This window comes from Peromyscus eremicus, chromosome 3 (assembly GCF_949786415.1).
Source record: "Peromyscus eremicus chromosome 3, PerEre_H2_v1, whole genome shotgun sequence".
Taxonomy (NCBI): Eukaryota; Metazoa; Chordata; class Mammalia; order Rodentia; family Cricetidae; genus Peromyscus; species Peromyscus eremicus.
The window spans coordinates 150308604-150332312 of record NC_081418.1 but is presented as its reverse complement, the minus strand read 5'-3'; the positions used below and the strand labels follow the sequence as shown (position 1 = coordinate 150332312).

At 41.9% G+C, this 23709-nt stretch overlaps 1 protein-coding gene across 2 annotated transcripts in view; it reads left to right on the top strand.

Moving 5' to 3' along the window:
- The window catches only part of Abcc9 (ATP binding cassette subfamily C member 9), a 111227-nt gene extending 90930 nt beyond the window's left edge, over positions 1-20297 (top strand). For both annotated transcript variants that reach the window (XM_059258760.1, XM_059258759.1), the window contains 9 exons: positions 4959-5060; positions 6137-6257; positions 7793-7923; positions 8669-8747; positions 11973-12081; positions 13529-13632; positions 14432-14565; positions 15597-15659; positions 19390-20297. In XM_059258760.1, coding sequence (XP_059114743.1) covers positions 4959-5060; positions 6137-6257; positions 7793-7923; positions 8669-8747; positions 11973-12081; positions 13529-13632; positions 14432-14565; positions 15597-15659; positions 19390-19527 — 981 coding nt within the window. In that variant the 3' untranslated portion in view covers positions 19528-20297. The remainder of the gene's footprint in view (positions 1-4958; positions 5061-6136; positions 6258-7792; positions 7924-8668; positions 8748-11972; positions 12082-13528; positions 13633-14431; positions 14566-15596; positions 15660-19389) is intronic.
- The last annotated feature ends 3412 nt before the right edge of the window (positions 20298-23709 follow it).

Here is a 23709-nt window from a genome sequence, read left to right as displayed (position 1 = left end):
GGTTGTCCATGAGTCTGGTTTTCCTCAGCCAGGAGATCAGGTGTGACTTTAGGGCTAAGTCCGTTCTCCTTGGACTTGAGATGCCTAACTATGACTTCTGCCCTTCATGGCACTTCCCAATGACAGGTTCAGAGACAAGTGCAAGACAAGAATCTTCATGCAAACCATATGCTCAGTTCTTAGAGCCAAAATAAGACATGAGACCCGAGACTGCCAAGAAAGAGGGCAGGGCAAGTTAGAAAAGACAGCAGCCAGACTCAGAGTGGCTCAGTCTGACCCAGTGTTTCAGCCCCCATGTGAAAGAGCAATCAAGTCTACCTGAGTATAAAAGAATTCGGTTTACCTGGAGCCTGAAGAAGAGATTCCATTTTGAATGGGAGGGGCCGAATGTGCTCTTCATTCCTCAGTTTCCTGACTCTTTATGTGGTACAAAGACATAGACACAAGTAAAACACCCTCACACATAAAATAAGATAAAATAATTTAAAACTACATGCTGTAGTTCAAGAGCATATGTCACAGGTGGATTGTTGAATAAATCAAACAGATGGATTCTATTGGGGGAAAAAACTTCCTTTTCCCACTTGGCTTCACTACTGTAGGCATCTGTGGTTGGGTCCTCATCACTGTCTCCACAACTTCAGCCTCAAAAACTGGGTTTTCTGTCAGAAAAAATGAACACTGGAGTCAGGATCTTGGAGATGAGAGTGTAAGTTGTTCTCAGTCCCACAGCTAGACACACTCTGTTTTGTAAATCCTCTGAGAGTGGGAAAAAAAGTAAGGAAAGGCTTTATTTGGCTCAGAAAATCTGCATTGATCTTATCTGCACTGTTCACACAGCCCTTCCTGCCTCCTTATTACCCAGTGTCCAGGAAATCAATATGAATGTCTGCTCTGAGTGAATATTCACCAGGTTCTCAGAACAGACATAATTCACGGCATGGAAGAAGAGCCACTGCATTGGGCACTAATGATTCAGGCAGCTTTTCCCGAAGCCTCCAGGACTAGGAACATTAATGCAGAAAAGGGAAAGCCTGATTTCAGCACTTCCCATGGCTGCCCCACTCCATTTCCACTTCTTCCTTCTTGATTTTAGATCCTCTTCCCCTGACCCATTGCTGCTGGCAGAAAATCCCAATGAGAAGGAAGGAAGAGAAACCAGAGCTGATGGGATCATTGAACTGGGAAAGGTCCCTGGGCTCCATCCAGCTTCAAATTTTGTCTAGTGGATTATTGGTGCTTGCTTCTTTCTCCATTCATGTTGAATAAGAGTTAAGAAAACCCTGACACTGAGGAGATGATCAATGGATAAAACACCACCACACACATCTGCAGGGCAGAGTTTGGAGGCTAGAACTGCAGTGTGGGAGCTACCTGTCTTCCCAGCACTAGAGAGGCAGAGAAGGGATCTCCAGGCAAGCTAATTAGACTAGATGAGTTAGCAGGCTCTGGAGGACTCTGCCTCAGTAAATGCACATGCCTACACACACACACACACACACACACACACACACACACACACACACACCCACAGGCCCACAGCACATGCACCACATATACACATGAAAAGAAAAAAAAATAGAAAGCGTTAAGACCATCCAAGTTTCTATCTTTCCTTGGCTCTGTGGTTTCCTTGGGGAAGGTTTCATCTTGCCTCCCACATTCACTTCCTGTTTGATTAGATTGGGCAAAGCATAATCAAGGCTTTAACACATCAAAAAGGGATGAATCTAAGGGATAAAGTGACTTGACTGGCAGACTAATAACAAAACGGCGGCCACCCTGCTTGCTTTGGCAGTGGAAGGAAGTGTTTTCCTATCAGTGTTGAGTGAAGTGGCTAGGGTTCTGTGTGTCCCCAGGGCCTGGCCTTTGAACACAGCTTAGGTCCTCCCGTCAGCCCTCCATGTTAAACAATTCCAGTTCTCTGGCTTCGGTGTTTCCATTTGCAAAAATTGTGTAAGTCTATCTACAGGCTGTGGTTCCAAGCTTTGTCACGCTGCATGCTGGGCGGCTAAAAGAAAATTCTCATCAAGAAGCCAAAACAAACAAACAACAACCAAAAAAAAGTCAGTAGGCACTCCGGGTGAAAGTGCAAATGGTTAGTTAGTCTGTCTTCAGGCTGTTTGGGGAGACAGCACAGAGCTTTCTGTTGCCAGCTCCTGAGTACACAGGCCTGCAATCACATTGCAATTTGAGTCCCTCATATCACTTCCCTGTTCCCAAGTGCTAGCGAGGGGACAGTTCTAAGGACTGCTTGGAGGACAGCAGAACCTGCTGTTTTTAGTTGCTACCAATTGCTTCCAAGTCTGTTTTACAGAGAAGTACAGTTTTCATTATAAGCCTAAGTACAGATCAGTATCATGGATTCACTGAAATTGGACCAGAAGCTTCTCTCTGGGCAATGGGAATCAAGGGCTTCTATCCCGGGAACATTGACTTTACATGGTCAGGAGAGATCATAATTCTGGGATGGCTAGAGATCCAGCTCCATTGGTAAACAGCTTGCCTTGTTAACACAAGGATCTGAGTTCAGCCCCGGCCTCCCCCTAGAACCGGTGTAAGAAGCCTGGCATGGTGGTATCTCAACACTTGTTATCTCAGCACTGAGCATGGAGACAGGCAGATCCCCAAGCTCCCTGGGCAGGCAGCCTAGCCTATGTGGCGAGTTCTAGACCCTGTCTTAAAACAAAGTGGGACAGCACCTGAGGAAGAGTGCCTGAGGTTGAGCTCAGGCTTCCATACACACACACACACACACACACACACACGTGTGCGCGCGTGAACATGCACTTGCATGTACTTGTGCACATGTGTACCAAACATCACACATACAAAATTATAATTTGGTACTACACAGATGACTTAGTGTGGTTGGGCTCTCCCTTGAGAGTGGGTAATTCATATGTTTATTTTATATTTTATTTATTTATTTATTTATTTGGTTTTTTGAGACAGGGTTTCTCTATGTAGCTTTGCTCCTTTCCTGGAACTCACTCTGTAGCCCAGGCTGGTCTTGAACTTGCAGAGACCCTCTGCCTCTGCCTCCCGAGTGCTGGGATTAAAGATGTGTGCCACCACCGCCCGGCTTATATTTTATTTTTAAAACTTATAAAATTGTGTGCGTGTGCGTGTGCGTGTGCGTGTGTGTGTGTGTGTACGTGTTAGTGAAGTGCTTACAGAGACCAGAAGAGGGCCTATGATCCCTGGAGCTAGAGTTATAAGTGGTTGTAAGTCACCAACCATGTGGGTGCTGGGAATTGAACTTGGGTCCTCTACAAGAGCAGCAAGTGCTCTTAGCCACTGAGCCATCTCTCCAGCCTCTTTGTGCATCTTTTCAGAAAAGCTGTTATATAATTTATGAACATACCACATCATGTTGAAACTATGAATTTCACCTAGAGTGTTTAGGGGGGAAACCTATCGGTATAAATGTTTTCAAAGTACTTGGGAACTTGTTGGCATTTGCAAACCCTAGAAGAAGGGTCTAGACTAGACGGGATCTGCACTCTCTTCAAGCAAAGGGCGGGAGAAAGAGCTGACTGACTGGGATGCGGTAAGCTGTTAGCAACAGCTGTATCAGAAGCAGCAATCAAGGAAGGGTTTGCTACTCAGTGATGTTTATTGCCTTGAGAGGTTTGCTCTATGTTATTCTTTTTAAAAATTCCTTTATAACTATTATGGGACTTGATATGGAATTATATCTTAGTGCATGTTTTGACCTCCGGTGTTCTATGATGCACACAGGTTTTTAAAGCTTGCTTCAAACATTTGGAAATTATTCAGAACTAAAAACAATCTCAATTTCCAGGGGTAGGGAAACATAACTATGACTTTGTTCCCTTTAATGTTTTTGTGTATTAGGCATAATTTCTAGTTTTCACAGAGAAATTTAGAGTCAAAGGCATCTAAATTAGTTATCTAAGCTCAATAGCTACTAACTGGCAAAGCCAACATTTGAAGTCTCTGATGTCAAGGCTGGACTTGTGGTCAGCTCTGCAGCAGCAGGATGTTTATAACTGTTTGATACATGTACCAATGTGCACAGGGAGCTACTGGAGACACTTCCTTCTTTGACTTTAGCACATTAAATATTTTATTGTTATTATTGAAGTCTTATCCAGTGGATAGATTTTTTTAGAGGGACTGGAGCTCTCTCTAGCCACAGAAGAAATTTTCCAATTGGCTGTGACTTATGATCAGGAAAAGACCAGCATCTGAAAGTCTCCCTGTCTCTAGAACAAGTGACACATGGACTCAATAGGGCAGAAAGACTCAAAAGTCTCCCACACAGTTGGGAAATGGGATTAGAAGGGGTGTGAGGAAATGGACAGATATGATTTAGTTGAATCTGAGGCTGGCTTTTGTGAATTTATTTTTGTTAAGTTTTGCAAAAGGGCTTATCGTTGAGTCATAGAAAAGTCTGGAGCTTTACAACATACACATACTTGTAACTTATGAGCAAACTCAGCCCCTTTTGTCCTCTACATGATCTGCAAATCTCATGCCCCAGACATGAACACAGTTGGAAAAACGTTCATCTCCAGAGCCCAACAGGCACCTGAGGCTCATTTCTGCAAGGGCTTTGTTCTGACACACAGGGTCTATGGTAACCTTTACATAAGCCTATGTGAAGTCTAAGCTAGAAATAGCTGTTTGTCTGTCAGAAAAGCATGTACATGGTAAGATGGGGGCTAGACCTGATCCTGGCTGTGACAGCAACCGTAGCTTCTCTGCAGGTAACCCATATCTCCCCCGAGAGATTCAGTGCCACTCTTGATTCCAACCTCCATGTCCCAAGTCTTCCTTACTCCACCTCTGACGAATCATTTGTCTGAAACTTGACTGGACACTCATGCAATGGTGTGCTTTTCACTGACGGATCACTCTCCCTAAGTTAGTCGACATCCCTGGTTTGACTGGAATCTTCACATCTTGTCCCTTATCTTCACGCTCTCCAGGACTACCTCGGAGCTTGCATTGTCCTCACAGCATCCATCGCATCCATTCGTGGATCTTCCAGTTCTGGACTAGTGGGTTTGGGTCTTCTGTACGCCCTCACGGTAGGTATTGATGAAAATATCTTTCTTTCCATGCAATGCTGGAGGAACTTCACACAATAATTATCTCCTCTCTTTTATGGACAATAGCAAAGTTTGAAATTTATAACATGTTATTTAGACATCATAGAAGATTTGAGCCTAAAGCTAACATTTTAGGACAGCTTAAATTAGTTTCTCTCGTTTTCACTTTAAAGATTTTATTTAAATTTTAATTATGTGTATTATGTGCATGTGCACCTGTGCATGTGTCCATACACAGATGCAGGTGCTCACAGAGGCCAGAAAGTCAGATCCTCTAGAGCCGGAGCTACAGGCAATTGAGAACCACCCAACACTAGTGCTGTTGATCAAAGTCCCCCTCTGCAAGAGCATTCTATTATGTATAAGTGTGCTCACTTGTGTCTAGGAGATCAAAGGTTGATGTCAACTGTCTTCCTCTATCACTACTTTTTGAGAAAATGTCTCTCACTGAACCTGGAGCTTGCTTATTTGGCTAGACCAGCTGGCTAACAAGCCCCAGGAATTCTCCTGCCTCTTCCTTTCCAGTGCTGAAGTTAAAGACTTACACAACTGTATCCAGCTTTTTAAATGGGTTCTGGGGATCCAAACCCATGCCTTCATACTTGTATGGCAAGCTCTTTGCAGACTGAAGCGTCTCCAGGTCCCTTAGATTCTTTTCTGGCATTGACACTAGTTTCTAAAAAATTCTCCAATCCCACAGGCATCTTGTCCTGAGGTTGTTTGAAATCCCTGTCTTGTGCTGTTTACATCCCATTTGGGGCACTAAAATGGGCATGAATATGAATGAGACTAGCATGTACATGAGTGGAATCAATTCTCCACTGTGTAGGGGAATCGGAGAGCAGTTCATGAAATAGAGACATGAGAGACTTTGAAGAACACACACCTTCTCTACTGATGTCTCATGATGCTCTCCCTGCTGTCTGCTAACCTGCAGTACTTAGGAACTGGACCATGTGATGGATACTGTATAGGTCATTCTGTCCCCAGATGTTCAGTGACCATGAGAATTGCTTAGTTATTTTAAATGTGACCATTTTTGTCACCTGATACAGATAACCAATTATTTGAATTGGGTTGTGAGGAACTTGGCTGACTTGGAGGTCCAGATGGGTGCCGTGAAGAAAGTGAACAGTTTCTTGACTATGGAGTCCGAGAACTATGAAGGCACCATGGGTACTGTGAACATGACTGCTCTGGGAGCCTTGCGTTTGCTGTGCTTTGTCACTTTAGTACCAAGAGAATCCCTTCTCGTCTTAATTTACACTCCTCCCTTCCTTTCCTTCCTACTTTTATTTACTTATTCATTTCTTTATGTATCTTTGGAGTTTAGGGTTCTGAGACATGTTAAGTCTATGTAACCCAGGGTGACCTTAAACTCAAGATTCTCCTGTCTTGGTCTTCTGAGTGCTGGCAATATGTATACACACACTATACCCCCTCTCATATTGATATTGCTTGATAAGCAGCTGAGAATAAGCAAAAATTTAGTCTTGGATACAAGTAGACTCTAAGTAGACAATATTCAATACTATTTAGAAAGAATTGCAGATGTATTGGCACCTTATTACAGTGTGTTCTCTTTCTTACAGCTTTGTTAACTTAAACATCAATAAACTTAAAAGTACTAAACAAGATTCTTAATTCTATTAGAATAACTGCCAGGAAAGTTGAGGATAAACACAGCATGACCTTCCTTAGATGCAAATCTCAATCAAAATGCATTGTTTTGCCCGAGTCATTCAGTGGCTTTCTAGCTGGTAAAGTACACAGTCCCAGTTATAGCTGAGGCCACTAAGTGAGGCTTGCTACCTCCCCAGTCCCCTTTCTCACCCACTTACATACTTCCTAGACACAATAGCACGATACAGTTCTCTTTTGCCTTTGCTCTTCTCTTACACATATTTGAATTCAATTCCCTAAGATTCATCTCAAGAACTGCTTTTACTTCAAGTCCCCCTGGCTGACCCAAGTCTCCACCCTCTGTGCTCCCAGAGTGCTTTGCTTACCTCCCCATATGGCTGTCCACTTAGAACTGCAGATACTGACTTCTTGCCTGCCTCCTAGGGACACAGCAAGCCTTGCCTTTTATCTTCAAATAATGGATACTCTCACATTAGAAGCCTCAGGTGTTTGAGGACCCACTCACATGCACATCAATTCACAAATGAGCTATCTTTACTTAGCTTGGATAGTATTGGATGCTGGGATGCCAAAGAGACGGGATGACGTTAATGCCCCCCCACCCCCACCCCCACCCCCGCACACACACAGAAGTTAAAATTGTACCACACAAGAAAGACAGGAAAGCAGGAGGGGCACTAGTTAGAAAAGTACAGGGGGTCAGCAGAAGTGGAAGGCCGTCAAGAAAAGGAAGTTAGGGTAAGGAATGGTCACAATGCACTGTGTATCTATGCGAAAGTTTCAAAACCTAAACTTAAAGGAAAGAAAATAACTCAAAAAACTTAAAATTCTTGATCTACATTGTTCACTCTGAAGGCAATTTAAATTTAAAAAATAAGCTATCATAGTTTGTTTCAGTATTAAAATGAATTTAGGGAAATTACACACACACACACACACACACACACACACACACACACACACACACACGCATTGTTAAAGCAATTCCTGGAAATTATACACATTTAAATTTGTGTTTCTTTCTTCATCTATGTCTTAACTACCATTGTCTATTCTACTACCCCCAGATCCCTCTCAAGTCCCAGAACATTGGCCACAGGAAGGCGAGATCAAGATTCATGATCTCTGTGTCAGATATGAAAATAATCTGAAGCCCGTTCTGAAACACGTCAAGGCTTACATCAAACCTGGGCAGAAGGTATGGGATTCACCACTGCCCGATTGTTTGTCTGCATAAATCTCTGGTGGAGCCCCCATCACCACGTGAGCACCTCCCCATCACCACGTGAGCACCTCCCTGTCACCATGTGAACACTTCCCCATCACCATATGAGCACCTGATCACCATGTCAACACCCACCACAGGTGTCCAGATCCAGACTCACATTCCACATATGCTATGGACAAGATTATCTGCATGAAAAAGGAGGGGAGAGAAGGGATCAAAGCAGGACATCAAATGCTCCCTAAGTTATTCTGCCCTTCATTAGCACCCCATCAAATCAGAATGGTCAACACCGGGCACACTGTTTAAAATTTCTGATTTCTGGCTCAGAGCTGTACTAGACATCTCCTCCATGACTTTTGCCTCCATTCTAGATCTGCTCTGAATCAACTTCTTTTAATTTCTATTTTTGAAAGATTATGTGTGGAGATAGTGGACTCATTCTTATTAACCCATCTCTGCTCGGCAAAAACTGAGCACTTACTTAAAGGTCCAACTATAAATTGATATAGAAATGAAGCCAGGAACAGGGAACAACACAGCCACATAGAAATAAAAATCAGATGCAATTATTAGTTTAGTGAGGACTTCATTTTACCATAATTCATGAGATCTAAGCAGAAAATTGTGATGCAATTATTTGAGCAAATTTGAAGCTAAAAATACCTCGATGCCTTTCATGCCTTTGTCTGATCTCGATTGCTCCTGCTCTTCTCAGGTGGGCATCTGTGGTCGAACTGGCAGTGGGAAGTCGTCCTTATCTCTGGCATTCTTCAGAATGGTCGACATATTTGATGGTGAGTTGTTAACTAAGTTTTATGCCAGCCAGGTGGCCTTTTGTGGCTCAGTGTGCAAAGGTGCTTGCCACCAAGACTGACAACCTGGGTTCAGTACTCAGGACCTACAGAGTGAAAAAGAGACAACTGACTCCCACAGGTTGTCCTCTAACTTTCACTTGCACAATGGTGTGTGTACCTGTGCTTGTGCGCACGCGCACGCGCGCGCGCGCGCGCGCACACACACACACACACACACACACACAAGTAAGAAATAAAATATTTTAAAAATAATAGAGCCCAATCAATTTTCCTAATTCTGTGAAAATAAACAGCACATATTTATCAGAACTTCGTCTCCTGCACATGGGTCGAGGCAGGTACCCCGAAGATAACAGGAGAACATAGAATTGGGAGAATAAGATGACAGTCCCAAATGAAGGCGTAGTGACAGCTGCCAGCAGGTTGTTATAACTTACAGGATGAACACAGCCACCACAGCGAGCATCAACAGATGGAGGTGAGATTTTGAGAGGAAAGAAAAGGGAAGGCTGCTTTGCTCTCCCCAGATTAAAAAATATGTCTTTCTCTACTGAAGGAAAAAGAATGGCACAGAAATAAGTAATCTGCACTCATAATTTAGTTGTGTGACTTTTATAGTTGTGTTCTTAATAACACAGTTTAATGATGCTGAACATTTTGTGTGTAGACAAACCTTGCTGTAAAATGCTAAATTCATGTCCATAGTATCCAGAAATATTTATTCATCTACTATAACAGCAGAAATCATTTAATCTTTGTTTTAGAAAAATAATACGTCATGGGTTTTTTTTTTGTTTATTGAGTGGCTATAAACAGGCCAACACATAAGCCATTCTAAATGAAAGGAGCTCCAGCAATGACCCTGACCTTTAGCCCAGGAAATGATTCCTACTACTGTCTCCATTGACTACAGTGATAATTATAGTACTTTGTATTTTTATTGCACTTGACAGCTTATATTATTTTACTTAATCTACAAAACAACTCTGTGAGATAAAAGATTAGTTTGTGAGCAATGAAACTGAACTGTAGCTGGGCATGGTGGTTGTAGCTAGAGTTTTCCTGCCTGGCCCACAGTCAGGACAAATCTCTCTCACCGCTCAGACCCGACCAAGTAAACACAGAGACTTATATGGGTTACAAACTGTATGGCCGTGGCAGGCTTCTTGCTAACTTTTCTTACAGCTTAAATTAATCCATTTCTATAAATCTATACCTTGCCACGTGGCTCGTGGCTTACCGGCATCTTCACATGCTGTTTCTCATCATGGCGGCTGGCAGTGTCTCTCACTCAGCCTTCCACTTCCCAGCTTTATTCTCCTCCTTGTCCCGCCTATACTTCTTGCCTAGCCACTGGCCAATCAGTGTTTTATTTATTGACTAATCAGCAACACATTTGACATACAGACCATCCCACAGCAGGTGGTACATGCCTTTAATCTCAATCTTCAGGAGGCAGAGGCAGGTTAATCTGTGAGTTCGAGGCCAGCCTGGTCTACACAGTGAGTCCTGGGACAGCCAGAGCTACATAATGGAGAGAAGCTGTCTTAAAGTGTGTGTGTATGTGTGTGTGTGTGTGTGTGTGTGTGTGTGTGTGTGTGTGTGTATGAGCTATAGAAATCAGAATGGGGGAGAGTAAATTGAGTGGCATAGTAAGCATCCACCACTAGGTGGGTTAGTGGCTTGTTCATTCCATGATGGGCAATGTCTTCAGCAGAGTTTGCGTCTCTGGGCAATTACATGGTCCAAAGACAACTGACAGTTTTCATTACAAAACTATGACTATGGCTGAGCTTATTCGAGTAGCCTGATCTTCAGGCATCTACAAAGGTGATTTTTAGGCACCCCTGAGAACCCTAACTAATTTGATGCCTTTTCAGTAGCATTGTCCCTGAAAGAACCCACTTAAGCTCATCCTCCTTGCTTCTGCTTAAGGAATCCCTGTGGTAGTATTGTGTTCCCCAAAGTATTGTGTACCCTAATAAACTTATCTGGGGTCAGAGAAGAGAACAGCCACATATTAAACATAGAAGATAGGCAGTGGTAGCACACACCTTTAATCCTAGCATTCCAGAGGCAGAAATCTCTCTGGATCTCTGTGAGTTCAAGGCCACATTGGAAACAGCCAGGCATGGTGACTCACGCCTTTAATCCCAGAGAGTGAGCCTTTAATCCCAGGGAGTGATGGCAAAAAGCAGAAAGGTATATAAGGCGTGAGGACCAGAAACTAGAAGCATTTGGCTGGTTAAGCTTTTAGGCTTTTAGCAGCAGTCAGCTGAGATTCATTCTGGATGAGGACTCAGAAGCTTCCAGTCTGAGGAAATGGGATCAGCTGAGGAACTGGCGAGGTGAGGAAGCTGTGGCTTGTTCTGCTTCTCTGATTTTCCAGCATTCACCCCAATACCTGGCTTCGGGTTTGTTTTTTATTAATAAGACCTTTTAAGATTCCTGCTACAAAGCCCTTGCTTACTACTAACTGGGCTGTAGCTGACATTCCGAGTCTATCTTACTTGTCTCACAAGGAACATTGTCTTTGCCTGACAAGATGAGGAAATGAATCTCTCAGGTAAAGGGGACATGAAGAATGTGCAGTCCTGTAAGTCTACAGACAGTACGGGCTACTTGGTGACATCTGATCTCATGTCAGAACTTGCTTTCCTATTCATAATATGTTGTGCTATTCGTCCCAGCAGTGGGTGACAGGCCAAAAGCTTTGTCTTCAGGAAACTTGAATGTGTGGAGCTAGACAATAAAAAATACGTAAACACATACAGGATGTCTGATTCCAACAAATCCTACAAAGCAAAATGAAACAGGAAGGGAAGGTAAAGGCCTTCTAGAAGAAAGGAGACCCAAAGGGGGAAAAGTGATTTGGGTTTGCCTGGCCAAATATGAATAATAACAGAACATTCCTTCAGGGGAAAATATATCAGAAAGACAAATCTCCCCAGAAGTGTACATTTTTGTTAGAGACAGATGTTTCTGATACTTAAACAAGAAGCTTTGTATTCTGTGTTTCAACCTAGAACTTGGAAAAAAATCTTTTATTAATTCATTCATTGGAGGGACTGGGCACTGAGCCCAGGGCCTCATGGCCAGGCAACGGTGGGAGAGAGTAAGGGAGAACAATTTTAATTATTAAATGAATGAAAATCTCTCTCATGAGTCTGCTGTACATCTGCGGCATTTGTTTTTCCATAACAGGAAAGATAGTCATTGATGGGATAGACATTTCCAAACTGCCCCTGCACACACTGCGCTCTAGACTGTCCATCATTCTCCAGGACCCGATCCTGTTCAGCGGCTCTATCAGGTGAGTGCGCTAGTCTGAGAACTTTATCAAGATGATCACGTCGAGCATGCTACCCCACAGCTGGAGGAGGAACTCCTGGGTATGCTAGCCTAGACATGCGCTTTGAGCTCTCTCCTGTTTGAGTCTATAAAGTCTGGCAACATTTCAGATACCTGCCTGATTCCTGTGTGTCTGTCCTGGGTTCAGCAGATAACGTAGACTGTCTCTATCTGCCTCCCTGCCTCTCGCAACTTTTATTCTCCTCTCAAATCACTTGGACAAAGCAACTCCAGAGGTCTCTGCCCTGGTTTGTTGTTTCCCATAAATCAGTAAATAGTATAAAACAACTGGAGATATTCACTCTCCTAGTAGTTGCTTTTAATATACTGTCTAATTAAATCCTCAGAAAATGCTTTGAGGTCCTATTATTATCCCCATGTTACAAATGGTTATTTTGAAACTCAAAGCTGTTATGTTTTTCTCAAGTTCATAGTCCAAGTAAGTGGTAGAATTGCCATCCAGTAGCAGACTGTCTGAGTCCAAGGTCTACCCAGACAGCTACTAGATCATTAGGGTGGATGGGGGAGGTATGAATGTGTGCATGTGTGGCTTTATTTTTTGTTTTGTTTTGTTTTGCTTTTGTCTCTCTCTCTCTCTTGATTCCCTCCCCTGTCACCTAATTACAAAGAAGTGTTTGCTACCTCCATTCAAGAATTATTATTTATATTAGAGAAAAAATATATGGAATGTCACTCATTATTCACCTGTAAGATTTCTTTAATTAAAAGTTTTAGTGATCTAGCCTTAGACAAAGAACTATAGGTAACCAAGGAATACTGAGAGTGGGAAGAGCACATCAATTAGTTAAATATGAAGTGGTCATCCCTGAAAACATATACATTCAGGTAACATAGGGACTGAGCAGGTTGTATTTATCTATTTCTCTCATACATATATACAATTAAAGAAATATAGGCCATGCATTTGAGAGACAGAAGCAGGGCTGTATGTGAATGTTGGCAGGAGGGAAGGGAAGGGGAGAAATTATGTAATTATATTTTCATTTTAAAACTTAAAAACATTCTTTAAAAAGTTCTAGATGCATCAAGTTACTTAGCAGTATTGTATCAACTTGTACCTCTGATATACCCTGAATACTTCTGTTGTGTATTATATATTCCCACACAGACTTGTGTGTTTAGCATCAGTTCTATGGGACATTGACTAGACAATATTCTGGTTATACTAAGCATAATATAGATCTGGGCAATAATATTGGCCATACTGTATTATGTATGCAAATGCACCTGGTAATGTAAAAAAACTTTTGTGCTAACATTGAAGGTCATTCATACAGTCATCACTAAAGTATGGCTTTTGTGCTTGCTCTGAACTGAGCCCTGTTCTGGTGTTGACTATATCGTCTCATGTTTATTATTAACTGATAAACAGAGTTGTTTCCTTACAGGTTTAACTTGGATCCTGAGTGCAAGTGCACAGATGACAGGCTCTGGGAGGCTCTAGAAATTGCCCAGCTGAAGAACATGGTGAAATCTCTGCCAGGAGGTTTAGGTACATCTAAAAGTGACTCCACGTGCCTCTAGCTCCATGCTCTGGAGAACTGCATAATTCTAGTGCCATTTTTTATTTAAATATTATTTATTTTTATTTATGTGTATATATGTGTACCTGTTTGTCTGTATGTGTATCATGTGCATGCAGTGTCCGTGGAGACCAGAAGAGGACATTAGACTGGAGATACAGGAGGTTGTGAGCCATCATATGGGTGCTGGAAACAAAACATAGGTTCTCTGCAAGAGCAGCCAGTGCCCTTAACTGCTGAGCCATGTCTCAGCCCTCATCTGTGTTTGTTTGTTTTAATAAAGTTACAGTAGCAGTGGAGATAAATTGATAAAAACAAACTCAACCCTCATCCACTGGGACAGTACAGATTAATGGGTTGATATAACAGAAAGAGAAGTGAAATTGGGGTGGGAATATTCTATTTCTTCTCAAGGCCTACTACACATCAGATAAACATGACCTTAAACAAACCATTTGATCTCCTTAGGCCACAGGTAGGTAAATTACACAATCTCCTGGGAGAACTGGATTAAATAATTCAATAATTCCCAAGGTCTTCTGGTCTTGCAAATGTCTAGCAGTATTTCTTGACTTAGCTGTTGGAACACAGTTCTCCATATGTTGTCAAAAATATGATGGGCCAGCATCCTCTTCACTCTGCCCCTCAGGAGGCCATCTCTTCAACAGCATACCAGGCCAGTCATGCACATGTCATGTTTTTCCTGACTCCCCTCCTCCCCAAAGTTAGTTACTGTTGTTAGTGAGCCTCTTGCTTACCCTGCCTCAGATGCCACTGTCACTGAAGGTGGGGAGAACTTCAGCGTCGGGCAGAGGCAGCTGTTCTGCTTGGCCAGGGCCTTCGTGAGAAAGAGCAGTATACTCATCATGGACGAGGCCACAGCCTCCATTGACATGGCCACGGTGAGTTTGCACCTCGGCTTTGAAAACCAGTGTGTTGGGGAGGTGTTTGACTGGGTGTGTTCTTCTGACTGGGTTCGGAGTCCTCAACGCTATTGTTGCAAACGATACCCCAACCGTCTCCTTGATCAACCAAAAGGGGTTTCTCTTACCAAGACTCACTTTTAAAAATCTACACTAGTAGTAGAGACTCATAAAAAACAAACTCAGCCTCATCCACTGGGAGACCACAGATTAGCTGGATGGTGTAACAGAAAGAGAAGCAGAGTTAGGGTTGGGATATTCTATTAATTCTTAAACCCTACTGCACGCTGGCTAAATGTGACCCTGGACAAGCCACTTGGTCTCTTAATCTCTCCTTAAACCTTTCATTTGATATGAATTAAACTGCTAACACTGTTGAGAAGAAATGACAAATAAGCACCAGACACCTATTTGTATACAACACACACACACACACACACACACACACACACACACACACACACACAGGGGGAAGGGGGCAATATGAAGTCACCATCCATGTTATACAGCGTAGAAAGAGTCAATCAAGCAAACAAATATATCTTTAACCCAAGCAATTGACCACATTTCTTTGTAGTGGAAATGTTGAAAATCAACACATTTGCAATATGTGACTTGTATCCCTATCAGCCCGCTCACAACCACCTACAGCTCCTGTTTCAAGGAGTTTGGTGCCCTCTTCTTGCTTCTGTGGGTGCCTGCACACTCTCGACATAACTACACACAAGGCACACACAAGGATAAAATAAATTAATTTTTTAAAGAAAGATCTCTTCCTCCCTTCTCATGGTCCCCTTTCCACTTATGATAACTGACTTTTCTTGTATTTTGAAGCCATTTCCAAACCCCAGCCTGCTACTAACTATACTTCCTTGTCAACACCACAGAAGACTTGGAGTCAGTATGCTCAGAAGGAACTGGGCAGGGGAGTATTGATCTTGGGGTATAAAATATTTTGTCAAGAGGAAGCAGGCTCCTGAAAGTTGAAACTTCTCTTTTCCTTTTGGCAGGAAAACATTTTGCAGAAAGTAGTAATGACAGCCTTTGCGGACCGCACAGTCGTGACCATAGCTGTAAGTGACATGTGTGGGATCACTTCATTCCTCTGTAGCTTTGGTTATAAGGCTCTTTGAGCTTTAAGTTTGAGAAGGTGAAATATATTGATGTTGTGTATTTCTCTCCTGTTTCATGTCATATATATCATTTATTTTTAATGACTCCATCTGACATGTAAGGACACCAACTGACCAGTGTCAGTGCTAATTTCCAGCAGCATGGTAACTTTCAGAAAGTTCATAAATTCCATGACCAATTTAGCTAATATTTGTATATAATTTCTCCTCATTTACCCGTTTTAAAGTAGAAGACAATGAGATGCCCATGGCACGGGAAGTAATGTCCTGACATTAGGTAGCCCGATCGGGTTGCTGAGTCACTTAGCTACCATTTGCTTGCTTGCAAGGGGGTTAGTTTTTCTGTCTCTTCCTCATTGTGTTTGGTCTGGTCTTTGCTCTCATTGCAGCCCACTGAAGACTTTATTTGATGAGACCTCGTCCTTTCCTTCTCACTGATTCTCTTCTCTCTCCACTTCTCTCTCCTCCAGCACCGCGTCTCTTCTATTGTGGATGCAGGCCTTGTTTTAGTCTTTTCTGAGGGTATTTTAGTGGAGTGTGACACTGGTCCAAACTTGCTGGAACACAAGAATGGCCTCTTTTCTACTTTGGTGATGACCAACAAGTAGCCCAGCGTGATCTGCTCCTCCAAGTGTCTCATTCTCTGGTAGATGTCTTAGCTGACTCGCCTGAGTAAGGCAGAGCTGAGGCTGTGATTGAAAGGATTGCTGGGGGGAAGAACTAACCATGGGGATGACCGTGCAAGTCAGCTCGACCAAGTGCTTGCACCGTGTGTGCTACTGACTGAGGAGCATGCTTATGTTCTCAAAGACAGCATTTAAGAAATAGGAAGCAAGATTCCCTCTGTCCTAAGGATCAGTTGATTTGAGGCTCTTTTCTAGTCACTTTTAAAAATGCCATGTTTGTTACCTGCCCAAAGAAGGTTTTAATTTATGTGATTGCTTAGTGTAATTGCTGAGAACCTGAGCTGCTGAAGAACCCTTACTATTTTTGGGGGAAAGACACTCTCTGAAGTGCGTCTTCCTCAAGCTCCAGGAAATGACTTCCCATGGGGCCCAGGTAAAGGAAGCCCAACTTTCTCTAATTTTCCTGATAAGCTCTTTGATTCCTCCTTTGTGATGGGGGGGGCAGCCTCACAAGTTCATTCTTACCACAGTAAATGATCTAAGAGGCTAGAGAACCAGCTGATGTGAAATACCACTTCTTGAATATGGTTCAAGAGTTGTTTCACTAGAGACATGTAGGGAGAATTCCCTGTTGCTCCTTCATGAGTGGGAGGAGAAAGGAATATCAGACCCTTGGTTACCCAGGAGACCAAATCTCTGCTCTGCATGAAGCATGGTGGTGGTGGGCAGTCCCATGAAGTCTTTATCTTGAAGATTACTTGATCACAATTTGTATCTTTAATGCAAAGTTACATTCTTTTACCTGATTTCTAACTGTATTTGTGGAATACTTTTCACTCTGCACACCCAGTGTGGAGGTCATTAAACTCCCAGCATCCCCCACCTAAAGGTCACAGGGATGAGGCATCACTAGGAGACTCTGGAGAAGCCCATGCTACACAAGTGGCTCATTGATGATAGACCAGCACCTCACTTGTCATAGGCTCCTTCCAGAATGATCGACAGCTCTGCTAAGATTTCTTTTCTTTCTCAGTCTAAAAGCTCCCCATTACCTTGGTCAACTGCCACTGAAACATAAAATATCTTTTAAAAAAATACATATTTTTCTAGCTTCTTAGAAGGAGCCATCACATTCCAAATTAGTTCCTGGTGTTTATTTATGGAAACGATTTATTCCTCACCCTCAATTGGATAACTTCTCTGGAGCATTTTGAAATTTTCTTCAACACTAACTGACCCCACACTTTCCCAACAACAACAAAAAGTAATGTGAATTAATGGAATAAACACAAACTATATTTATTTCTGTTGGCTAAGATTTTTTCAATGTTTTTATTATTTTAGTAAACATTATTTTTAACTATTACAGCAATGTTTATAAAACTGTCTTCATAGACATAAAAGCCAAATTCTTTTTTAAGCACCTCTATATGGCTATTGAAGAAATAATATTTTTCTGGAGAGAAAATGCATTAATAGTTATAAAGCAATTTGCTATGTCTATTTCTTCCAGATTCATGGGGGTGCATATGGCTCTGGTCTTTTCTCAAAAATGGACATTGCCCCCCAACTTCTGGAAAATTCCTAAAAATAGCTGTAGGTGACTATGAGAACTTGAGAGTGGCTGGTAGCTCTTGATAGTCACTGCATGTCTAAAATACATGATGCATCTCAAACAGCAAGAACAGAAAATGGAGAAGGATGCAAGAATATTTTTATGCTGGTTTCACATCAAAATGCTAACACAGAGAACAGGCTGAGGATTGTATGTATGCATGTATGTATGTATATACTAGAGTTGCTTTCAACTGCTGTTGCTGCTTTTAAAATGTGTCTCCCAGCAAATTTAAAATGCCATGAAATTGGCTTTAGATTTTTATGGTATAGGCTGATCTCAGCAAGAATAAAGGCCACCAAGAGCTTTCCTTCTAAACTATTAAGAGAATTCCTAACAGCAGTTGACATTTATCATTTGTTTATATATGCCAGAAAAGGTGTGCAGTTTCCACACAAATTCTCTCACATTATGCTGGAAGGCAGGGCCATTGCTGCCATCATTGTGTAGGTACAAAGCTGCAGCACCCATGGTTAGGATGCTGATGGAGACTGCACAGGTGACAGGTATGGGAACTGGAATGTAAGTCGGTCTGACATCAGAGCCTGCTCACACATCATTACAACACTCATCGTGGTTGGCCGACATCCCCTGAGGGATGGCAGGATAAAAAGACCTTGCCTTCTGAAGCTAGCAAACCTGTCTCGATGATGATTCGATGATGATCGTGCTGTTAATTATCTGGATCATCTCTATTTTTCTTGATCTGTCTGAACCCTAATGATATCCCTGACGGAGTGGAGCGAGGGGAGACCCACTGCTGAAGAACATTTTGATGATTCCCAAGTGTGTGGTGCACTTAACATGGGGCATATCCTAGATAAACGGCAGTTTTTATTATTACTATTAAGTAACGCCACAGCCCCTCTTCCAAGGGGGCAACATGGGAAGTGAGCCAGTGAGTGACGGTGATCTCCACCGAATAAGAGACCACACATCAATACACCTGAATAACACATTCAAATGCTGAATGCCAGAATAGACTTCCCCAGGTGGGATTCCCCGGACCTGAATCTCTCAGGGTCCTTCTCATTGTGTGTTAATCCACAGATTTAGTGGGCTCACACATGAGATAACTGTAATCAGGAATAAAATATAACCCAACTGGTTGACAATGGCTCCCTTCAGCATTTAACGGAGACACACTTATTAGTGTGCATAGTTGTCAGGTTTAGTCAAATAGTGACAACATTAGCTGCACTGAAGTTAAGATAGAGCAGACACAGCTAACTACATTGGTTGGTATTTAGAAGTGTATTAATTAATTAATTAGTTAGTTAATTAATTAATTCAAGAAAAGAGTATTTCTTGGCATACCCAAAGTCAAGAAGAAACCATGCATGACCGGTCTGTGAAATATTCATATTCCTTGTTTTGGCTCATGAGTTCAGATTCATAACTAACGTTGCTGGTTTCCATATTTCCACAGCACCGAGTTCACACCATTCTGACTGCAGACCTGGTTATTGTGATGAAGCGAGGGAACATTTTGGAATACGACACCCCAGAAAGCCTCTTGGCCCAGGAAGATGGAGTGTTTGCCTCATTTGTTCGTGCAGACATGTGAAGGGATGCCTTGCAGTCCTACCCGGCTTTAAATGCCTGCAGTCAGCACACCCGAGGGAGCTTCACCTTGGCCTTCACAGGGCAGCACCATTAACTTTAGCAGATTTTTGTATGAAAGTTGAGGTTTCTGTTCCTGTTTTGGTTTAACAGTTTCCTGAGAGACACTTCTTGTAGGTTCATCATTGGGTTATTTTTCTAATGATCAGGCTGGGTTAGAATAGCAGGCTACGTTAAAACATGCAAGTAAATTAGTTTGAGTTAAGTCTAGTCAATGTCTGTCAAACACAGGGGTTGAAATGAGTAATCTGCATTACCACACTCTTCCCGGGAGGGCTAAGCTTGCCTTGCTGTTGGGGTGCCCATGTAGGAAGAGAGTAAAAGAAATTCATTTTCTAACGAAATACTAAAGTTCATGATCTACCTTAGGAGAATATTTTCTATGCTTTTTTTTTTTTTTACTTTTCCCCTTTTTAATAATTTCTTGTCACCAAGAATTATGCATTTTTAGTACCTCTGTAAAGCCAACCTCTTACGAGAGAAAGATTGTGACATGAGGTTGAATATTTGAAAACATTATACCTGTTTTCATTTTCCTCTGTCCAATAAGAGAAAGTTCAAGTTAGGTTCAGTCCTCTAGTGAAAGGACAGTTAAGCTTTCTGGAGTTTAATTCTTTATCATCGAGGTAATGACTCTGAACCCTGAAGTGCTATATTATATATAGAATATAGGTAAATGGCCTTATCCATCACACACACACACACACACACACACACACACACACACACACACACATACATTCATGCCACATCTTAGCTGTGTGCTAACCTTGGCAAGTGCACATTCCTCAAGGGTACCAAATATTCCCTACAATACATTTCTGTGGGAGGGTTACATAAATAGTGAGTTTTTATTTCTACTTGGCAGATTTCACCTGTAGACATTGATGACATACATGTGACCATTTGTCCTGTTCTAATTTTAGTACACAAGAGTGTACCAGAAATCTGCAGGGTATTAGTGTCCTGTTTCACTTAAATACTAGTTAATAAAGTTGAACTTACTGAACATTAGCTTCCCTGTTATCCTAGCTACCACAGTTTCTGTAAATCTTGCCCATCTGATACAAGCATTGCTGAGTTTCATATAAGGGTTTTCACACATTGTAAGATCTCAAAGACACATAATTGATGGGGAATGCATTTGTTTCAAGACTTAAAATTCTTGTGCATCAGGATATATCAAGGTGTCTTCTTAGATGCAGAACCATAGTATAAGAAGTTCATAATGATGGACAAAAATGGTCCGGATTACTTTGCTTAAATCATCACCTCTTGTCCCGTGTATAAGACTTCATTAGGAGAAAATAATAGTATTATCTGCAAAAAGCCAGTAGATCACAGTCATTATCAATAAATTCAATCTCAAAAGTACTTCATAAAAAAATTGACTAATCTACTAAAATACTGCTCGTTTGAAAAATTCTGTTGGGGTTGAATATCCATGATGTTTGTTACCAAGTCACACCTTCTTCTTACATAGAAAGGTTTGCCTACAGACATAGCCCCTTCAGATGTAAAACTACACTATCCTGTATACAAGTGAGTATCTATAGCTTATTCTTTACTACTCCTTGTTATGCTTATTCTATTTATTCTCAGTATATTAAATTTGTTTATTATGTACACTGTAAGTTTACTCTCTATGGTACATGAGAACATATTGGCTTATCTTACATAATAAACTAGTCTTTTTGTTTACTCAATTACAGCAGGTGACTTTTCTTCTGCAGACAGTTCCATTGCATGTTAACCAGTCAATAGATATGAGTCAACATACTTGCCAGACAATACCTGGTCTGCCTGCCTTCATGACTTTTAAGAGTCATGAATGTGTACCATCACTTTATAAACAGACCCCAGGGTTGTTTCCATTGAGTGGACCAGCTCTTCTCCTCCTTCTCCTTCTCCTTCTCCTTCTCCTTCTCCTTCTCCTTCTCCTCCTTCTTCTTCTCCTTCTCCTTCTTCCTCTCCTCCTCCTCCTCCTCCTTGTCCTCCTCGTCCTCCTCCTCCTCCTTCTTTCTCATTTTTATTTTTTTAACATTTTGAACTAAGTGTTTCTATGACTGGATTTTTCCCAAATATTTATTGACTGATTCATATAATTGTCTTCTAGTCTTTCCCTTGTCACTCATTTTCTAACAGTCTTTGGATTATGCAGTTATAGGACTGTTCCCATATTGGCCCATTGTCTAAAACTACATTCCACCTGTTCAAAAGAGAAATGCCAGTTAATCGGATGCACCTGAAAACTTACATTCAGTTTTCTTCTTCAGTAACTGTATGTTATTGACATCATTGATTTGATAAGCATTGGTAGGATTCACTGGCTCAAACTCACCAAGGAAGAGATTTTATGTATTTCTAGCAAGTGCCCCAGATGACATTTATAATTAGCCAAGTTTGGGTTAAGCCACCTAAGCCTGCCCCACACCCTCCCCTTTCACTATTTAGCTGAGCCTGGCCTTGAACTCACAAGTGATCCTCTGGCCTCAGCCTCCCAAGTGCTGGGTTTCTATGCCTGCAGCACCATGCCTGGCTGCTCTAGTTTCTCTTTGTCACTGATGTCATTTTACCCTGAGTTACTCAGACTCCTCCATGTCATGGAATGCATTGTTTTACTTCCTTGCTGATGCAATCTTGTTTTGAATCTCATCTGAGAAGATAGCCAGGACTCCCAACACCATTTTCTTTTGATTTGTCATTTAACTAGTAGTGGGAATTCTAAGCATGAATATTTTTCATAAGAATGCAATGTATGCTTTCCACATCTGAGTTAGCTATTGAATCCTTTGCTTTTAATTCTTCTGAGTTTAAGTTGCAAATGTATATGCCCCATGCCGTGTACATTTCCAGATGTGCCTGGCTTGAGGATGGGGAGTAGTTGATGTTTCCCATTTTCCCATCATAAAAAAGGTGAAAGATATCATGATGGTTATTATCTTTTTCACTGTCACATTTGTTCAAGTATCTTCATCTTTACATGTTGATATATTCACACTATGTGTCTTCTACATGGGATTTAAATCACCTCTTATTATATGCCCTGCAGCAAATTTCTACTGGCAATCCACACTACGGTCACCACTACCCTGTTTCCCAAAGAGCAAAGGTCAGGAGAAGCCATGTCAGTCAGAACTGGAATTGGGAGAAATCAAGGCTCATGAAAACTGAATATGGGGGCATATCTAGAGGTCAGTCTGGGGACTGGCCACTCCCTCGATTCCATTGTCTCTGGGTTTTCATTCTTTCTGTTATATTACCATTTCTACTGCCTTTTTGCCTTGCACCTAGACTTTATGAACAACTTTAATGTTTTCTAACCTCCCACATAGCCTTTATGACTGATTTGACACAAAATTCTCTAGCTTCCCAGCTTATAGCCACCTCTACTTCTTAAGCTGTCTGCCCAAAGGACCAGGTAAGTGAGAAGTCAGATTTGTCCAGCTCCTCTCTCTGTGTACCCAGGGCAATTTTGCCCTGCATCCATCTAAGTCAAGGATTTGCCTCTGAGGTACACACTGATTAGAAGTCAAGTCTGGGTAAGAGGGATGGTGGGATGGTTAATATACCCAAGTTCAGTTCCCAGCACCCATGTTGGATGGCTCACAGCCACCTGGAATTACAGCTCCAGGGGACCCCACTCCCTCTTCTGGCCTCTATGAGCACTTGTACTCACACATGCACATACTCTTTCTTCCCACATATGTGTGCACTTAATTTAAAAGAAAATAAGTCTCTTTTTTAAAGATGTAAAGTTTTATTCTGAGTAAAACTTAACACAAATTAGAGGTGATGTGACAACCAGTGATCTCAGAAAAACCAAATCACAAACAGTAGTTTTAAGAAGGAGATGATGAGCCGGGCAGTGGTGGCGCACGCCTTTAATCTCAGCACTTAGGAGGCAGAGGCAGGTGGATCTTTGTGAGTTCTAGGTCAGCCTGGTCTACAGAGCGAGATCCAGAAAAAGCGCAAAGCTACACAGAGAAACCCTGTCTCGAAAAACCAAAAAAAAAAAAAGAAGAAGGAGATGATGCACTGGCCACTGATGCACTGCACTGGCCACTGATGGACTATATTAGCCACTGATGCACCTCACTGGTCACTGACACACTTCATTGGCCAC